Source organism: Suncus etruscus, chromosome 1 (assembly GCF_024139225.1).
Source record: "Suncus etruscus isolate mSunEtr1 chromosome 1, mSunEtr1.pri.cur, whole genome shotgun sequence".
Taxonomy (NCBI): domain Eukaryota; kingdom Metazoa; phylum Chordata; class Mammalia; order Eulipotyphla; family Soricidae; genus Suncus; species Suncus etruscus.
The window spans coordinates 190,456,059-190,474,540 of NC_064848.1; the positions used below are offsets into that span (position 1 = coordinate 190,456,059).

Consider the following 18,482-nt stretch of genomic DNA (forward strand, 5'->3'; position numbering starts at 1 on the left):
GAGTTCTAACTGCTCATTTTCTTCCCCGTTGCATTTAGGATATGACTCCTTGTCTGTCTTGAGAACTGAGCTTTGTTCTGTTGGAAAAACTCTCCCTGAAGGATGTCCTCCCTACAAAACCTTCTGGAGGATGAGAACAAATTCATCTTAACCCCTGATGACAGCAAGTCTGTCAGCTACTTCAGCACCTGTGGCAGGAAGTCTTCTTGCTCCTGTGTGCCTCATCCCAGAGGTACCAGCTTTGTGACTTGTCCCACCTGCCAAGGCAGTGGAGAGATACCTCGAGGTAAGTTGTCCAAGGTTCTGACATAGGCTGGAGTCTTGGATAAGTTTCTGTTAGCCAAATGGCTAGACTCCCAGATGAGGTGAGATTTCCAACCCTGGGCTGCCAGTTTCAGTCTGTCCTTGGTGATTCTGACTATTCTTAGATTCAGAATTCCAAGAGGGACTCAGCTACACTGATCCCTCAGCAACTGTGTACCTTGAAAGTCAAGGAGTCACAAATGACCTATACAGGAAGCTGGAGGCTCGGATATGCTGGTAGCTGGCAGAGTGAAAACCATTTCTGCTCCAGACAAATGCAAATTTTACTAGCTCAGAGGCTAGAGAGATAGCACAGTGGTAGCGTGTTTGCCTTACACGCAGCCGATCCAGGACAAAAGGTGTTTTGAATCCCAGCATCCCAGATGCCTGCCACAGTTGATTACTGAGTGCAGAGCCAGGAGTAACCCCTGAGAGCTGCTGCTAGGTGTGATCCAGAAACCAAAGGGGAAAAAAAAAATTTTTTTTTTACTAGCTCAATCTGGTGTTTCCATTGTCCTTGAGCCCAGTGTGTATGCACTGAAGGGGTGCTTCTAGGTGGCTGGCTGGCACAGCAAATAATATAATAGCCACTCCTTGGCCCTCTCTGTCACTCTTTTCTCTCCACAGAGCTAGAAAAGCAGCTGGTGGCCCTCATCCCCTACGGGGACCAGAGGCTGAAACCAAGGCGCACGTAAGCTTCATTTCTACTCTCACCCATTCAGGCTTTTGCCCTTAAAAACTTTTGCTCTTTATTTCCCTCATTTCGTAACACCTCCAAACCCCCACCACCTCTATGTATCTCTGGTTGGTTCTTCCCAGCTTCAATCTGGGAGCCACCACCCAGCCCACCCTCACCACAACTTCACAATTTGGTTTTTTTTTTGTTTTGTTTTGTTTTGTTTTTGTTTTTTTGGGTCACACCCAGTGGTGCTCAGGGGTTACTCCTGACTGCTCAGAAATAGCTCCTGGCAGGCACGGGGGACCATATGGGACACCGGGATTTGAACCAACCACCTTAGGTCCTGGATCGGCTGCTTGCAAGGCAAACGCCACTGTGATCTCTCTCCAGGCCCACAACTTCACAATTTGAGTCTGGCAGTGCCCTTCATAAGATACCTAATGAGTCTCTGGATGTGGCTCAATATTAGAGCATCTGCCTGGCATGTGTGAGATTTTGATTCAATGCCAGCACGTAAAAAAAATCACACACACACACACACCTGGAACAATAGACAGTGAGTAGGGAGTTTGCTTTTTACACGGCCTACCTAGGTTCAATCCCTAACATCCCATATCCCCCAAGCACTGCCAGGAGTAAGTCCTGAGTACAGAGCCAGGCATAACAATAATGTCCTGTTCTGGTAATTAATGTTAAAATTGGGTTATTTTGGGGTTTGTGGTTTTGGGTTTTTTTGGGGGGGGGGCTTTTGGGTCACACCCAGCGGTGGCACTCAGGGATTATTCCTGGTTCTGCACTCAGAAATCACTCCTGGCAGGCACGAAGGACCATGTGGGATGTCGGGATTAGAACCACCTGAATCTGCTGCATGCAAGGCAAACACCCTACTGATATGTTATCTCTCTGGCCCCTTAATGTTAAAATTAAAACTTTAAAAATTCAGATGGAGGGGCCAGAGAGATAGCATGGAGGCAGGACTTTGTCTTGCATGCAGAGGACAGTGATTCGAATTCTGGCATCCCATATGGTTCCCTGAGTGCTGCCGGGTGTGACCCAAAAACCAAAAATTCAGATGCACTTCTTTCAGTAAAAAGAGTTCACATTTGGGGCCGGGCAGTGGCGCTAGAGGTAAGGTGCCTGCCTTGCCAGCGCTAGCCTAGGACGAACTGCGGTTCGATCCCCCTGCGTCCCATATGGTTCCCCAAGCCAGGAGCGACTTCTGAGCGCATAGCCAGGAGTAACCCCTGAACATCACCAGGTATGGGCCAAACCCCCCCCCAAAAAAAAAACAGAGTTCACATTTAGGCTGGTCCAATGGCAATGGTTTATCAGAACTTATTAACATTAGTATCACAAAAGTTGGAATATATAACCCCCTCGCTGCTCTTGTTTTTTTTTTTTTGGTTTTTGGGTCACACCTGGCAGCGCTCAGGGGTTACTCCTGGCTCTATGCTCAGAAATCGCCCCTGGCAGGCACAGTGCACCATATGGGATGCCGGGATTCAAACCACCATCCTTATGCAAAGAAGGCAAATGCCTTACCTCCATGCTATCTCTCTGCCCCTCCTGCCCCCACTGCTCAATTTGACTGGCTTAAGGAAAAAAAAAAAATAAGTTCAAATTTATTGACCTTTTGCTATTCATCAAGACCTAGAAATTAGTGCCTTTTTAGACATCAACCTATACCAAATTCTGTTAGGTAAGCATAGTAATTTCCATTTTTTCAAATAAGAAAGACTTGAAAGTCCAGAGAGATAGCACAAGGGCATTTATTTGCCTTGCAAGCAGCCAACCCACCACCAACATTGGTTTGAATCCTGGCATCCCATATGATCTCCCGAGCCTGCCAGGAGCGATTTCTGAGTGTAGAGCCAGGAGGAACCCCTGAGCGCTGCTGGGTGTGGCCCAAAAAACAGAAATAAAAAAGTGTGCTGGGGCTGGACTGGTGGCGTAGCGGTAAGGCGTTTGCCTTGCATGAGCTGACCTAGGACTGACCACAGTTCGATCCCCTGGCATCTCATACGGTCTCCCAAGCCAGGAGCATTTTCTTTTTTTTTTTTTTTTTTTTTTTTTTTTTTGTGGTTTTTGGGTCACACCCGGCAGTGCTCAGGGGTTATTCCTGGCTCCAGGCTCAGAAATTGCTCCTGGCAGGCACGGGAGGACCATATATGGGACGCCGGGATTCGAACCGATGACCTCCTGCATGAGAGGCAAACGCCTTACCTCCATGCTATCTCTCCGGCCCCGCCAGGAGCATTTTCTGAATACAGAGCCAGGAGTAACCCCTGAGTGTCACCGGGTGTGGCCCAAAAACAAAAAAAAAACAACCAAAAAAAACAAAAGTTTGCTCTGTGGAAACCATGCATGAACTCCACAGCCATTCAACTCTTTTTTTTTTTTTTTTTTTTTTTTTTTTTTTTTTTTGTTTTTTGGGCCACACCCGGTAACGCTCAGGGGTTACTCCTGGCTATGCGCTCAGAAGTTGCTCCTGGCTTGGGGGACCATATGGGACACCGGGGGATCGAACCGCGGTCTGTCCAAGGCTAGCGCAAGCAAGGCAGGCGCACCTTACCTTTAGCGCCACCGCCCGGCCCCCCATTCAACTCTTGGTTTTCAGACCTCTAACCTGGGTCTTGCTTTCCCACAGGAAGTTGTTCGTGTCCCTGGCAGTGCTCATCTCCCTGGTGACAACCTCATTCTTGTTCTTTGTCCTGTATCCCCGCTCCATCTCTGTGCAGCCTGCAGGACTCAACTCCTCCCTGGTGGCCTTGGACAAGGATGAAATCTACATCAATGTATCGGTGGGTGGGGGCCTGTGCCTTAAAGCTCCATTTCCACCATCCAACAATGCTTCTTCCGAACAACTTCGGTTTGGGAAAGCAGAGTTCACATGGCCTCTAGAGAGTATCCAAAACATGGGGAGAAACTGGAGGCAATGGTAAATTTCATAGCAGAAGCCAGAAGAGGAGCCTATAGCTGGGATCCCTGGGCAGACTGATCAGAGTTGAGTAAGGCTGAACTTGCATTCACCCAGCCTGCTTCTGTTGGGATGCCATATATGGTTCCGTACAGCATTGCCAGAAAGTGATCCTTGAGCCAGAAGTAGACCCTGAATACAGCTGGGTGTGACCCCAAAACCACAAAAGAAAAGAAAACAGAGCCCCCCCCCAGAGGGATTTTCTGACATTGGTCTTCAGCAGCTGCCTGCCCTGATGCCAAGGGAGGTACTCAGGGAGGGCAGGCACCTGTGACAGGTCAGCCTTTTACAAAGAAGACTACCTGCAGCATCTTCTTGCTTTCCTCCCCAGAATATCTTGAATATCTCCAACACCAACTACTACCCCATCACTGTGACCCAGATCACCATTGAAGCCTTGCATGTGTCCCTGGTGGTGGGCCAGGTCTCCCTCAGCAGCCTCCTACACATTGGTCCATTTACCACTCAGCAGGTGATGCCCTGTTCCCTGGCCTGCCCTCCATACCCATATGTGGGTGACACTTGGTGGGGGGACAGGTGCTGGTTTGGGGGCTCAGTTCACTCTGCCATGCCATTTGACTGACAGATGGTGTACACAGTATCCACCAAGATCAAAGAAGAAAGCACGTAGTGAGTATTATTTGACCCCTTCCTCACTTAGCCTCTTCCCTGGGTTGGAAACCAGCTTTTTTTGTTTTGTTTTATTTATCGGTTTTGGTGTCTTGTTTTGTTTTGAGAGTCTGGACAACACTTAGAAATGCTCCAGTCTGGGGCCAAGCGATTGTGCAGCGGTAGGGCATTTGCCTTGCACGCAGCTGACCCAAGATGGACCATAGTTCAATCCCTCAGCATTCCATATGGTCCCTCAAGCCAGGAGCTATTTCTGAGAGCATAGCCAGAAGTAACCCCTGAGCAGCACTGGGTGTGGCCCAAAAACAAACAAACAAAAAGGAATGCTCCAGGTTTTGCCTAGCTCTGTTCTCAGGGGCTCACTACTGCTGCTGTGCTGCTCAGGGGTTCGTGGAGTGCTGAGATTCCACCTCAGACCTCCCTCATGAAAAGCATACATGCCCATGAATTATCTCAAGAAACCCAGAAACGGGCCGGAGGGATAACACAGTAAGTAGAACATTTGCCTTGCACGTGGCCAAAGCAGATTTGATCCCCTGCTTTCCATATGGTCCCTCGAGCATGCCAGGAGTAAATCCAGAGCACAACTGGATGTGACCCAAACCAAACAAACATTAAAAACGGGGAGAGGAGCAGAGTGATAGCACAGTGGGTAGGGTGTTTGCCTTGCATGTTGTCAACCAGGGTTCAATCCCCAACATCCCATATGGTCCCGTGAACCTACCAGGAGTAATTCTGAGTGTAGAGCCAGTCATAAACTCTGTGCACCACCAGGTATAGACTCCCCCTCCTCCCAAAAAATAACCCAGGTGGGTTTTATTTTTGTTTTTTTTTTTTATTTTGGGGGCCATACCCAAAGAGAGAGAAAGAAAAGAAGAAAGAAAGAAGAAAGAGAGAGGAAGGAAGGAAGGAAGGAAGGAAGGAAGGAAGGAAGGAAGGAAGGAAGGAAGGAAGGAAGGAAGGAAGGAAGGAAGGAAGGAAGGAAGGAAGGAAGGAAGGAAGGAGAAAAAGAAAAGAGAATAGATGGAAGGAAGGAAGGAAGGAAGGAAGGAAGGAAGGAAGGAAGGAAGGAAGGAAGGAAGGAAGGAAGGAAAGAGAATAGATGGAAGAAGGAAGGAAGGAATTACTCTCCTGGCTATGGCTATGATAACACAGTGGGTAGGGCGTTTGCCTTGCACACGGGCCAACCAACCAATCCAGTTTTGTTTTGTTTTGTTTTGTTTTTTTTCCAATCCAGTTTTGATCCCTGGCATCCCATACGGTCCCCTGAGCTTGCCAGGAGAAATTTCTGAGCACAGATCCAGGAGTAACCCCTGTGGACCAATAAGTGTGGCCCAAAATTAAAAAGAAAGAAATCACTCCTGACAAGTTTGAGGGACCTATGGGAAGCCAGGAATTGAACCTGGTTGACCACATGCAAGGCGAATAGCCTATCCTCTGTGGTATTGCTTTGGCCCCAGAAACACAGTTTTTATCCCCAATAAAATTCCCTTGGAGCCTGCATCTGGCTAGCAATTGCGTAACTAAAACTGCAGTAAACAGGAATACAGGGCTTATTGGTCCCCAGTGGACCTTTGGGCCCAGATAAGAATAAAAAACAGACTGGAATGTGGTTAATCCTTACAGGATGTCACTTCCAGCAAGCACTTCAGCAGGAATTTTGATTTCTGCAATTCCTAGAAGGACTGATTAGTGCCTCACAGGAAACCACCAGAAGTTTGAGGAGTGATATTGCAATAACTGATAAGCTCACTTGAGGCAGATGGAGGGAGACCCAATGGGGAAGTAGTTTCCCTATCCCCATGGCCTGGGGCCGGAAGAGAGCGGGCTGGGATTTGCAGGGCTCCTCCATGCCCTAGGACCAATGATATATGGCTGATCTCTCATGCACTCCCTCTCTCTTTCAGCAAAATCTGTTCGTGGGAGAAAATCAAAATCCACCATGTGGTTCTGCACATCCAGTACGTAGCACTCGGAGCTCTGCAATCCTTTCTCCTATTCACTCCACTCTCACCTTGGCTATCTGACTTGTAGGCAGAGAAAAAGTCACTCTGGAGTTCTTTTTTGGCTCTGGGTGATATGGGAGGGTCTTGGGGTACACCACATGGGTCCATTTGCTTGTAAGTTATTAGGATGACTACCACAGAGCTGTCTGGAGCACCAATGGGGCATCTGGGGAGCTGAAACCAGAATGCAGCGGGTAGGGCACTTGCCTTGAACATTGCTGACCTAGATAGTTCATAATTCCTGCCCCTCAGATGGTCCCCTCAACCCCAGTAGTGATCCCTAAGCATAGAGTCAGGAGTAGTAAGCCCTGCTACTACCAGGTCTGACACCCCTCGCCCACAAAAAAAATTTTGGGGAGAGCTGGCCTTAGTGTCTGGGCAGAATGGACTGCAGAAGGAAGGGAGGAGGAGGAGGGAGAGAGGAGGGCACTTAGAGCTTCTCTCAAACACAGCCATAAAAACTGCTTCCTCCGCAGGGCCATCCTGACTTACTCCTACCTGGGCCATTCGGAGCAGAAGCCCTTTGAGAACTATGAATATGTGGACTGCCGTGGAAACACATCACTCACCTCCAGGCCAGCCTCTCTTCTGACATGACCTGTCCACTGCTGCCACTCATCTTCAGGCACAGGCCACATAGGTCTGTGTCTGCCACTTACTATTCCACGCTTCCCAAGGAAGGAGCAAAGTGACTTCCCAAAGGAAAAGCTTTTATTCTATGCTGCTTTCACCCCCAATGCCTTTAGCACAGATATCTTTGTATATTAGTTAACTGCATGCTCACACGCACACGGTCACAGGCACACATACATTAACACACTCACATATGCTCACAGTTACACATGGGTTCAGACACTCATCCACTCCTCCTTCCTATACACTAACACACTCATAATCACAGGCTCACCATCACAGGCTTACATGTACACTAATAAACTCAGTCACATGCTCAAACATGCTCACATATAATCACATGCCCACAGGGCTCCTGTACACTAACATACTCACACATGCTCATGCCCACATTCACAAACTCACAATACCACACACTCAAAAGCTCACACACACTTTTGGGAGGGGGGTTTGGGCCACACCTGGTGACGCTCGGGGATTATTCCTGGCTATGTGCTCAGAAATCGCTCCTGGCTTGGGGGACTCTTTGAGACACCGGGGATCGAACCCAGGTCTGTCCTGGGTCAGTTGCGTGCAAAGCAAACAACCTACTGCTGTGCTATGGCTCCAGCTCCAGATTCTGCTTGTTAAGTATGAACAAAGTATAAACTTGGTTTATAAAAAAAGTCTTAGGATCAGAATAATAGTCTGGGTTTGATTCCTGGCATCCCATATGTCTCTGAGCCCTCCAGGAGTAATCCTTGAGTACCACCAGGCGTGGGCCCTTTCAACCCCCCAAAAAATGTTTCCTGTGAACAGGAAGGGAATTAGAGGACTCTTCTGCTCCCCCTCTGTTTCTTCATTTCTCTAGGAGCCACAGGCCTGTACTGCTGGATCCTAAGATGTTACTCACAGGAACTTGCTCTCTCCCTTTCTCTCATATATATAAGGTCCCTCCAAAGTTAAATATTCTTGTCTATGAAACCCCCACCTGCACCATCCCTTCCACAGTTGTGTCCCACAGGAAACTTTGCCCTGAGGACTCCCTCAGTTTCACCCAAATCCAATGTTATGTGGATTTCACTGAAAGGACCCAGGCACTCCCCTCACAAGTCCAACGGGAAGAGAGAACTGGAACAACCTAGATATCAACTCAAGACGCTCAAATCTCAGGGCAGAAGAGATATTCAGTGGGTAAGGAGTTTGCATTGCATTACCAAGAGTAATTCCTGAGTGCAGAGCTAGGAAGCCTTGAACACTGCAGGGTGTGGCCCCAAAAAAAACAAACAAACAAAATGGAATCCTCTGAACAAGAACTGGGTGATGTATAGCCTGCTGGTAACAATATTGTAAACCACAATATCTAAAAGAAAAAATGAGTGAGGGAAGGGGTCGGAGAGATAGCACAGTGGTAGGGTGTTTGCCTGGCATGCAGCCAAATTCAGGATGGGAGTTAGTTTGAATCCCGGCATCCTGTATGGTCCCCTGAGCCTGCCAGGAGTAATTTCTGAGCATGGAGCCAGGAATAACCCAAGCACTGGTGGGTGTGACCCAGAACCTAAAAATAAAAAGGGTGGGGAGACAGAAAGAGATAAGAAAAATGTCATCCATAAAGGCAGGCAGGGAGGGGAGAGGGCAAGAGGGAAACTAGGGACATCAGGAAACATGCATGGAGAAGGGATGGGTGTTGGACATTGTATGACTGAAACTCAATCATAAAACTTTGTAACTTTACTGTAATTCAATTAAAAATTGTATTTAATAGAAAAGTGGAATCTCAGGTCAGATAGTTGCATGCTTTTATTCAGATTGTATCCTCAGCACCCCGTATGGTTTCCAAAGCATCACCAGAAATGATTTCTGAACACCGTTGGATGGGATGGGGCCCCAAATAACTACCACCACCACCACCAAAAAAAAAAGTAATCTCTTAGCTCCCTCTGCTAAATTGAAAGGCTGTGAGCCAGGAAGGAAGAAGCATGTAGAATGTTTTTACCCCCTCTGGTTCTGGGGATCAAACGTAAATCTCCTGCATGCAAGACTTGCTTCTTGGGCCAGAGTGAGAGTATAGTAGGTATAGCTTGCCCTAAAGGTGTTCAACCTGAGTTTGATCCCCATGTCCCATATGGTCTGCTGCCAGGAGTAATTTCTGAGTACAGAGCCACAAGTAATCCCTGAGCGCTACTGGGTGTGACCCCAAATCCAAACTTGTTTATTTTTTTTGTTTGTTTTGGAGCCACACCCAGTAGTGTTGGCTTACTCCTCTTAGTCAGGGATCACTCCTGGAGAGCTCTAGGGACCATATGGGATGCCAGAAATTGAATCAGGGTTGGTCACATGCAAGATAAGCTCTGGCCCCAAGACTTGCTTTTTATTATCAACTCACTTCCTTGTCCTGAGACCTGGAGATTTTTTTTTTAACTTTATTGATTCATTGATTGATTGGTTTCTAGGCCACACCCAGTAGCACTCATGGGTTATTCCTGGATCTGCACTCAGAAATCGCCCCTGGCAGGCTGGGGGACCATATGGGATGTTGGGAATTGAACCGGGTTCCTTCCGGGTCGGCCGCATGCAAGGCAAATGCCCCACCACTGTGCTATCTTTCTGACCCCAGACCTGTAGATTTGTTGTTGTTGTTGTTTTTTATTTTGTTTTTCGGGCCACACCCATTTGATGCTCAGGGGTTACTCCTGGCTAGATGCTCAGAAATTGCCACTGGCTTGGGGGGACCATATGGGACGCCAGGGGATCGAACCTCGGTCCTTCCTTGGCTAGCTCTTGCAAGGCAGACACCTTACCTCTAGCACCACCTCGCCAGCCCCCAGACCTGTGGATTTTTGTTGTCATCCTCCCTCTCCAGCCCAGTGTCTCATGCCTGAGACTAGAACCCCACTTTCCCATTTTTATGGATATGGGGCATCTCTGCCTGCCACCACCTACTACTACTGCCCCAGACTTACTCTGGTGTGACTCAGCTCCTTCCTCAGCTTTCAGCATTACCTGGGGGAAAGGGTGACAGTAAGGTCCAGAGTGGTGGTGTTGGATTGTGTGGGGAGTTCACAACCAATTTTCCCATTGACTTTGTCTAGAGCCTTCCAGTTCTCCCATTCTCTTTCCGTCAGGAACTTTCTGCCCACCCCACCCTGTGTCTTCATTTCCAGTCTCACAGAGCCAACATTTCTCAGTTATTTCCAGTAAGAAATCACATTTTATGAATGACTAGCTACTGCTTCTAGAAGAGCTGTGGAGGAGGTGGTTTGGAGGGTGGAGATGTCACTGGATGGTGAAGTGTGATTGCTGTTTTTTTTTTGTCTGATGGTTGTAGTTCACCATTGCTGTATGTAATCTGTTGACTGAAAAGAGATAAGCAAGAGGCAACACAGGTTAAAAGCCCCAGGGCTACTCCTTACTCTGTGCTCAGGAGTCACTCCCAGTGGTATTCAGGGAGCAAGTGGCACTGGCTATTAACCCCAGACCTCATTGCAAAGCATGTGTTCAATCCAGTGAGCTATCACTCCAGCTTAGTGGCTTCTCTATAATTAGGGCATGAATCCTGTGACATTTTGTTGTTTGTCATTTGGGCCATACTTGCTAGTGTTTGGAAGCTACTCCTTGGGGGTTTCTCCTAGAGGTGCATGAGGGAACTGCAGTGCTAGGGACTGAGCCCAAGCTTCCTGCAGGCAAAGCATGTACTTCAGCCCCTTTTGGGGGGAGGAGAGTTGAATTTGGGAGCCACACTCTGTAATGATTGGGGACTACTCATGGTTGTGTGCATAAGAGTGACCTTAGATGTACTCCAGAACTATATACAGTGCTAGGGATCAATCCAGGATCAGCAGATGCAAGGCAAGTGTTCTAGCTTGTCAGCCCCCTTTTTGTACTACCACCCCAGCCAGTGTGACACCTGATGAAGGTAAGTAGCATTCTCATTGATGTGACAGTTGAGGTTCTCAAATTCAATTAGGGCTGGAGAGATAGTACAGTGGGCAGGGTGCCAACCTAGGCTGGTCTCTGGCGTTCTGGTCCTTTAGCCCCCACCAGGAGTGATCACTGAGCACAAAGCCAAGAGGAGTAAACTCTGAGCACAGCTGGGTGTGGCCCAAAGACAAATGGAAAAAAAATTAAGTCACACTTTCAGAGAGAAGTAATCTTGGGACTGAACCCAACTTCCTCCAGCTACCTCTATTCCATGAGCACTTAAAACAACCCTCTTTCAGGGCAGGAACGTGGCTCAGGGTTACAAAAACATACAACTTATATGCATGAAACCTAGATTAATTTCCCAGCACTGCAAAAACAACCTCTAAGGGGCCAGAGTGATAGCACAGTGGGTAGGTCGTTTACCTTGCAAGCAGCTGACCCAGGTTTGATCCCAACCTCCCATATGATCCCCCAAGCTTGCCATGAACGATTTCTGAGTGCAGAGCCAGTAGTTACCCTTGAATGCCACTGGGTGTGGCCCCTCCCAAGAAAACACAACAATTTCCTCTTTTGGAGCTTCTGGAGTACAGGCCAAATGCTCAGCACTGCAAGATTGCCCCTGCCCAGCAACTTGCTAGAAGCATCACAACTTTAAAACAAAATAAAAACAACTAGCCTTTTTTTGTTGCTTCTTGATCTATCTGCCTAAATAGATTGTCAGCCCCTTCCAGTTCTACCTAAACACTGACATGGGGCAAGGAGGGAATGAATGAACTGTGGGAAGTGACAGAAATAGTCACAGCCCCTCCCAACCCCTGCCCAGGAGCCCCAATACATGTCCACACCTCATGCGCTCACACCCAGAACCCCCAGTCTGCCTTCCCCGCTGTCTCACTGTCAGTTTGGAGCACTTAGGACATTTCTTGAGGTAAAGTTGGCAAGAATTCTTGACACCTGATGAGGAAGCAAAAGACACATCACCTCACAACTTCTGAGAACGGCACAGGTGGATATTGTTTGCTTTTATCTTTAGGCTACACTTGGCATTGCTCAGGGGCTATTGCTGATCAGAAAATGCTCCCAGCAGTGCTAGGAGAACATGCAGTGCCAAGGATTAAATCTGGGCTTCCCACATCCGTAGAAATTGCTCAAGTGGTTGAGACATCTCCTTAGCCCCTTGAGTTCATGAAACAAGTAATAGCCCTCTACGTGGGACCAGAGTCCAAACTGAGCCCAGTGGGGCTGCAGAGATAGCATAGCCCATAAGGCGCTTTCCTTGTAAGTGGAGAATTAGAGTTTCCTTGCAAGTGGACTCAGGATAGATCACTAATATCCCCAAGCACTGCCAGAAGAAATTTCTTAGTACAGAGCCAGAAATAACCCCTGAGCATAGCCGGCTGTAACCCAAAAACAAAACAAAAGAACAACTGAACCCACCTGGAAAATTCTCCAAGTAATTCCCTGTCCCAAACCTCCCAGAGCCAGGAAGATCGGTTGCAACCGAGCTCTCAAATGGAATAAACCATTCAGAAGATTAAAAAAAACACTAGTGGGCCCGGAGAGATAGCACAGCGGCGTTTGCCTTGCAAGCAGCCGATCCAGGACCAAAGGTGGTTGGTTCAAATCCCGGTGTCCCATATGGTCCCCCGTGCCTGCCAGGAGCTATTTCTGAGCAGACAGCCAGGAGTAACCCCTGAGCAACGCCGGGTGTGGCCCAAAAACCAAAAAAAAAAAAAAAAAACACTAGTAGGGCCGGGCGGTGGCGCTAAAGGTAAGATGCCTGCCTTGCCTGCGCTAGCCTTGGACGGACCGCGGTTCGATCCCCCGGTGTCCCATATGGTCCCCCAAGCCAGGAGCAACTTCTGAGCACATAGCCAGGAGTAACCCCTGAGTGTTACCGGGTGTGGCCCAAAAACCAAAAAAAAAAAAACAAAAAAAAAACACTAGTGCTGGGACTGGAACGATAGCACAGCAGTAGGGCATTTGCCTTGCATGCAGCTGATCTAGGTTGGACGTGGGTTCGATCCCCAGCATCCCATATGGTCCCCTGAGCATGCCAGGAGTGATTCCTGAGTGCAGAGCCAAGTCACCCTTGAGCACCGCTGCCAGGTGTGGCCCAAATCAAAACAAAACAAAAAAAAGCACTAGTGCTGGGGTAAAGGCAGAGCAAATGATTTTAGGGGACTGGAGAAGGGGTAGGGGTTTTCTCACCATTGAATGTTCCCAGCCCTCTCACTAGTCTTGGATGGGTTTTATTCCCTCCCTGGAACTTACCATTAACACACTGGGTTCCCATTGGACCAAGCTGAGGGCCTGGTTTTGGGGGTTCCTGGAGAATCTGTTTCTTGACGGTGCATTGATTAATGTTTTCAGTATTTCTATTCCTGGACTGCTGTAGTAGCTGCAGAGGCAGTGGTGGCTGTTGTTAGTTAGGCTGGCTCTGGCACTGACTTCAGCCACCCATCCCTTCACCCATTCCTATCTGTGTTAGTTTATTTATTCTCAATATGGCATTCAGCTCAGGCTCTTTTAGTTTTTTGAAAGATGATTGCCACCCTCCTCCCTCCCCACCCAGCACCTATCTTCCAGAGATTAAGGCAGGAGAAGCTAGAGCTGAAGGTGCCCTGAGGGTCTCTGGTCCTGCAGCAGGAAACTGAGGCTGGAACTTGGACTATTTCCCATCATCTTCCATAACTACCAATAACTTTCTCTTTAAAGTCAGGGACCCTGAGCATGGCATAGGAATCAGAAATTCTGAGCTCTTAACTCCTGGTTTAGTGTGCTGAAAATAGTGCTAAGGGCAGGAAGAGAAAGAATCATTCCTTTTTTAGTTTTGGAGTCACACTTGGTGGTGCAAAACCCAGTGATATCTAGGGCTCACTCCTGGCTCAGAGCTCAGGGATAATTTCTGGCAAGACTTGGGGGACCACATGGGAAACCAGGAGTCAGCCTTGGTTACCACTAGGTTTTGCCTTCCACCAATAAAAAGAGGAAACTAACTTTTCCTTTGATTATTGTTTTGGGGCCATATCCATGGGTCTATGGGTTACTCCCAGATCAGTGTTTGATGGTGCACAGGGTACTATGTAGTACTGGTGAATTAAACCTGGGCCTCCTGTATCTATGCTCCAGCCCAGAGAGCTTTCTCTGGCCTAAAATTTGACTATTTGTGGGGAATATTGGGGGGGGGTGTTGGGCCACACCCAGCAGCACTCAGGGTTTACTCTTGGCTCTGCACTCAGAAATCACTCCTGGGTTGGGCCGGAGAGATAGCATAGAGGTATGGCGTTTGCCTTTCATGCAGGAGGTCATTGGTTCGAATCCCAGCGTCCCATATGCGGGGGGGGGCCCCCCCCTGCCTGCCAGGAGCAATTTCTGAGCCTGGAGCCAGGAATAACCCCTGAGCACTGCTGGGTGTGACCCAAAAACCACAAAAAAAATAAAAAAAAATAAAAAATAAAAAAAATAAATCACTCCTGTGGGAGGGGCAGAAAGATAGCACAGTGGTAGGGCATTTGCCTTGCATGCGGCCGACCCAGGACAGATGGTGGTTTGAATCCTGGCATCCCATATGGTTCCCCGAGCTTGCCAGGAATGATTTCTGAGCACAGAGCCAGGAGTAACCCCTGAACACCACCAGCTATGACCTAAAAAACAAACAAACAGGGCTGGAGAGATAGCATGGAGGTAAGGTGTTTGCCTTTCATGCAGAAGGATGGTGGTTCCAATCCCGGCATCACATATGGTCTCCTGTGCCTGCCAGGGGGGATTTCTGAGCATAGAGGCAGGAGTCACCCCTGAGCGCTGCTGGGTGTGACCCAAAAACAACAAATAAAAAACAAAACAAATAAAAAATTACCCCTGGCAGGCACTAGGGACCATATGGGATGCCAGAGATCAAAACCTGGGCTAGGGCCCGGAGAGATAGCACAGCGGCTGATCCAGGACCAAAGGTGGTTGGTTCGAATCCCAGTGTCCCATATGGTCCCCTGTGCCTGCCAGGAGCTATTTCTGAGCAGACAGCCAGGAGTGACCTCTGAGCACTGCCGGGTGTGGCCCAAAAACCCAAAAAAAAAAAAAAAAAAAAAGAAAAGAAAAGAAATTTCAGGGTGTGGAGGGGCTGGAGAGATAGCACAGCGACAGTCCAGTCGATCCAGGATGGACATTGTTTCTAATTCCGGCATCCCATATGGTCCTCAGAGCCTGCCAGGAGTGATTTCTGAGCTCAGATCCAGGAGTGACCCCTGAGCGCTAGTGGGTGTGACCCAAAACCACAACAACAAAAAAACAAAAGTTCCACTGGTAATGGGAGTGTTGCACTGGTGAAGGGGGGTGTTCTGTTAATGACTGAAACCCAACTACAATCATGTTTGTAATCATGGTGCTTAAATAAAGAGGGTTTTTTTTTGGGGGGGTGGTCACACCTAGTAGCACTCCAGAGTCACTCCTGGTTCTATGCTCAGAAATCACTCCTGGAGGGGCCGGAGAGATAGCATGGAGGTAAGGTGTTTGCCTTTCATGCAGAAGGTCATCGGTTCGAATCCCAGCATCCCATATGGTCCCCATGCCTGCCAGGAGCAATTTCTGAGCATGGAGCCAGGAGTAAACCCTGAGTGCTGCCGGGTGGACCCAAAACCCACAAAAAAAAAAAAAAAAAAAAGAAAGGAAGGAAGGAAGGAAGGAAGGAAGGAAGGAAGGAAGGAAGGAAGGAAGAAGAAAAGAAAAGAAAGAAATCACTCCTGCCAGGCTTGGGGGACCATATGGGATGCCAGGATTCGAACCACCAACCTTCTGCATGCAAGGCAAATGCCTTACCTCCATGCTCTCTCTCTGGCCCCTTAAATAAAGAGTTTATATAAAAAATAAAATAAAATAGAAATTCCAGGACCTGGAGCCAAAGAGATAGTAAGCATGGTAAGGCATTTTCCTTGCACATAGCCAAATTGGGTTCAGTCTTCATCATCTCATATGGCTCATCGAGCACTACCAGTAGTGATTTTTTTTTCGGGGCGGGGGAGGGGGTGGTGTTGGTTTTTGGACACATCAGCAGTGCTCATGGATTACACCTGGTTCTGTGCTCAGAAGTTAAGTGGGCTTAAAGGACCAAAAGAGATGCTGGGTCTTGAATCTGGTCCAGCCGCCTGCAAGGCAAACACCCTACACACCCTACTCACTGTACTTTCACTTCAGTCCCTGCCAGGAGTGATTCTTTTTTATTTGGGGGTGGGTGGGTTTTTGGGTTATACTCAGCGGCGCTCAGGAGTTACTCCTGACTCTGCTCTCAGAAATTATTCCTGGCAGGCTCGGGGGACCATATGGGATGCCAGGAATCAAAATGGGGTCTGTGCAGTGCTGGCTGTGTGTAAGGCAAACGCCCTACAGCTGTGCTAGCACTCCAACCCCCACCCCCAGGAGTGGTTCTTGAATGTAGAGATAGGAGTGATCTCTGTTATCACTGATTTATCACCAGACCTGTCTAAGAAACAAAACAAAATACTAAACCTCCAGGGCCTGTGCCAGGATATAATTCAGCAGCTGAACTTTGCCTTGTAAGTGTGAGCCGCTTAGATTTCATCTTCAACATAACAACAACAACAACAAAACACAGCAAAACAAATTTCTCTGGCCTGGGGCAGGGAGAGGGCTCACAAGAGGACAGAAGCAGTTTTACATGCAGGAGGCCCCAGACTCTGCACTCTCCACTTAGCACTCTGTGTGACTCCTGAGCACTACATGGGAGGAGTCTCAAGACAAATTATTTTGGTCCCAAACCAAAATAATAATAATAGTGGGAGCCGGAGAGGTGGCGCTAGACGTAAGGTGTCTGCCTTGCAAGCGCTAGCCACAGAAGAACCGAGGTTCGATCCCCTGGCGTCCCATATGGTCCCCCCAAGCCAGGGGCAATTTCTGAGCGCATAGCCAGGAGTAACCCCTGAGCATCAAACGGGTGTGGCCCAAAAAACCAAAAAATTAAGTAAGTAATAATAATAATAGGGGCCAGAGGGGGCCGCCAAGGTGGCGCTAGAGGTAAGGTGTCTGCCTTACAAGCGCTAGCCAAGGAAAGACCAAGGTTTGATCCCACGGCGTCCCATATGGTCCCCCCAAGCCAGGGGCAATTTCTGAGTGTGAGTAACCCCTGAGCATCAAACGGGTGTTGCCCGAAAAACCAAAAAAAAAAAAAAAAAATAGGGGCCAGAGAGATAGCACAGCTTTGCCCCCAGAATGGACCCAGGTTTGATTCCTGGCATCCCATCTGGTCCCCAGAGCCTACCAGGAGTGATTTCTGAGTGCAGAGCCAGGAGGAACCCCTGAGCACCGCTGGGTGTGGCCCAAAAATAAAAAAATAAAATAATAAAGGAGCTGGAACAATAGAAGAGCAGGTAGGGCATTTGCCTTGCACATGGCCAACCTAGGTTTGATCCTAACACCCCATATAGACCCCTCAAGCCCACCAGGAGAGATTAAGCACAGAGCCAAAAGTAAGTCCTAAGTACTGATGGGTGTTTCTCCAAAAATAAATAACAGAATACACAAAACCTACCAGGCCTAAATCCCCTACCCAGCAGGATCTCCACTAAGCCCTAGCCTGAAGCAGTAATAAAGTTGCATTATTCACACACACACACACACACACACACACACACACACACACACACACACACACACAATCCATCCAAATGCTCATCTCTCATTGAAGGACCTTGTTTTCTTCTTCACCTCATCAAACAACCTTCACCAGATAACAGCTTCCCAAGTGTCTGGCTGCCTTTTCTTTCCCTGACTTTCCTGGGACCAACCCTGAGGGGTGGGTCCCTCTCACACACCTGCTCTTGCTGTTGCTGCAGCAGGAGCTGCTGGGCTATGGCCCGATTCCTTCGCTCCAAAACCATCTGCCTTCGACGGGTCTCCCAGTGGTAAGCACTGCCCATGTGGACAGCAGAGCCCAGAGGCTACTATTGTCCCCACCACCTGTCCTATATTATACTCAAACTCCATTACCTAAAGGCACAACCACCTCACAATGTAGCCACTACCAAGGCAACTGGGCAGGTCTCCCCTGCCTGAAGAGAAAGGGAAGTGCTTTTCCTAGCAATCCAGGAAAGTTCTCTAAGAGCCAGTATAGGCAGACACCTCCTACCTTAACTGCATCTTGGTGGATCCCATGGCCATTCTAAAGATGACCAGTGATTTCCTCAGCATTTTTCTTCCACTCTTGCCAGGATTTCAGCATCTTCCTCTGGCCCTCTCCGAATCTCCTTCTGTACCTCCTCCAGTTCCTTTAGTCACTGTCCTTGTCCTTAGAGAAAAAAAAAATGGTAACATTCCACTGACTCTTTCTGTGGCCTGAGCA

The 18,482-nt window shown here is 48.3% G+C and overlaps 1 protein-coding gene across 1 annotated transcript; it reads left to right on the forward strand.

The window, feature by feature from the left end:
• Window positions 1-7,366, forward strand: TMEM106A (transmembrane protein 106A). Its single transcript, XM_049781893.1, has 7 exons — window positions 1-286; window positions 931-994; window positions 3,630-3,783; window positions 4,291-4,431; window positions 4,546-4,589; window positions 6,497-6,550; window positions 7,072-7,366. Exons 1-7 carry the CDS (start codon window positions 103-105, stop codon window positions 7,190-7,192), a joined length of 762 nt encoding a protein of 253 aa, XP_049637850.1. The 5' UTR covers window positions 1-102; the 3' UTR covers window positions 7,193-7,366.
• The last annotated feature ends 11,116 nt before the right edge of the window (window positions 7,367-18,482 follow it).

Bases quoted from the DNA above. Each gene is read 5' to 3' on its own strand.
- TMEM106A (XM_049781893.1), top strand. From the start codon at position 103: ATGTCCTCCCTACAAAACCTTCTGGAGGATGAGAACAAATTCATCTTA. The intron at 4,432-4,545 runs GTGATGCCCTGT...TTTGACTGACAG, and splicing joins GTCCATTTACCACTCAGCAG to ATGGTGTACACAGTATCCAC. The intron at 4,590-6,496 runs GTGAGTATTATT...TCTCTCTTTCAG, and splicing joins ATCAAAGAAGAAAGCACGTA to CAAAATCTGTTCGTGGGAGA.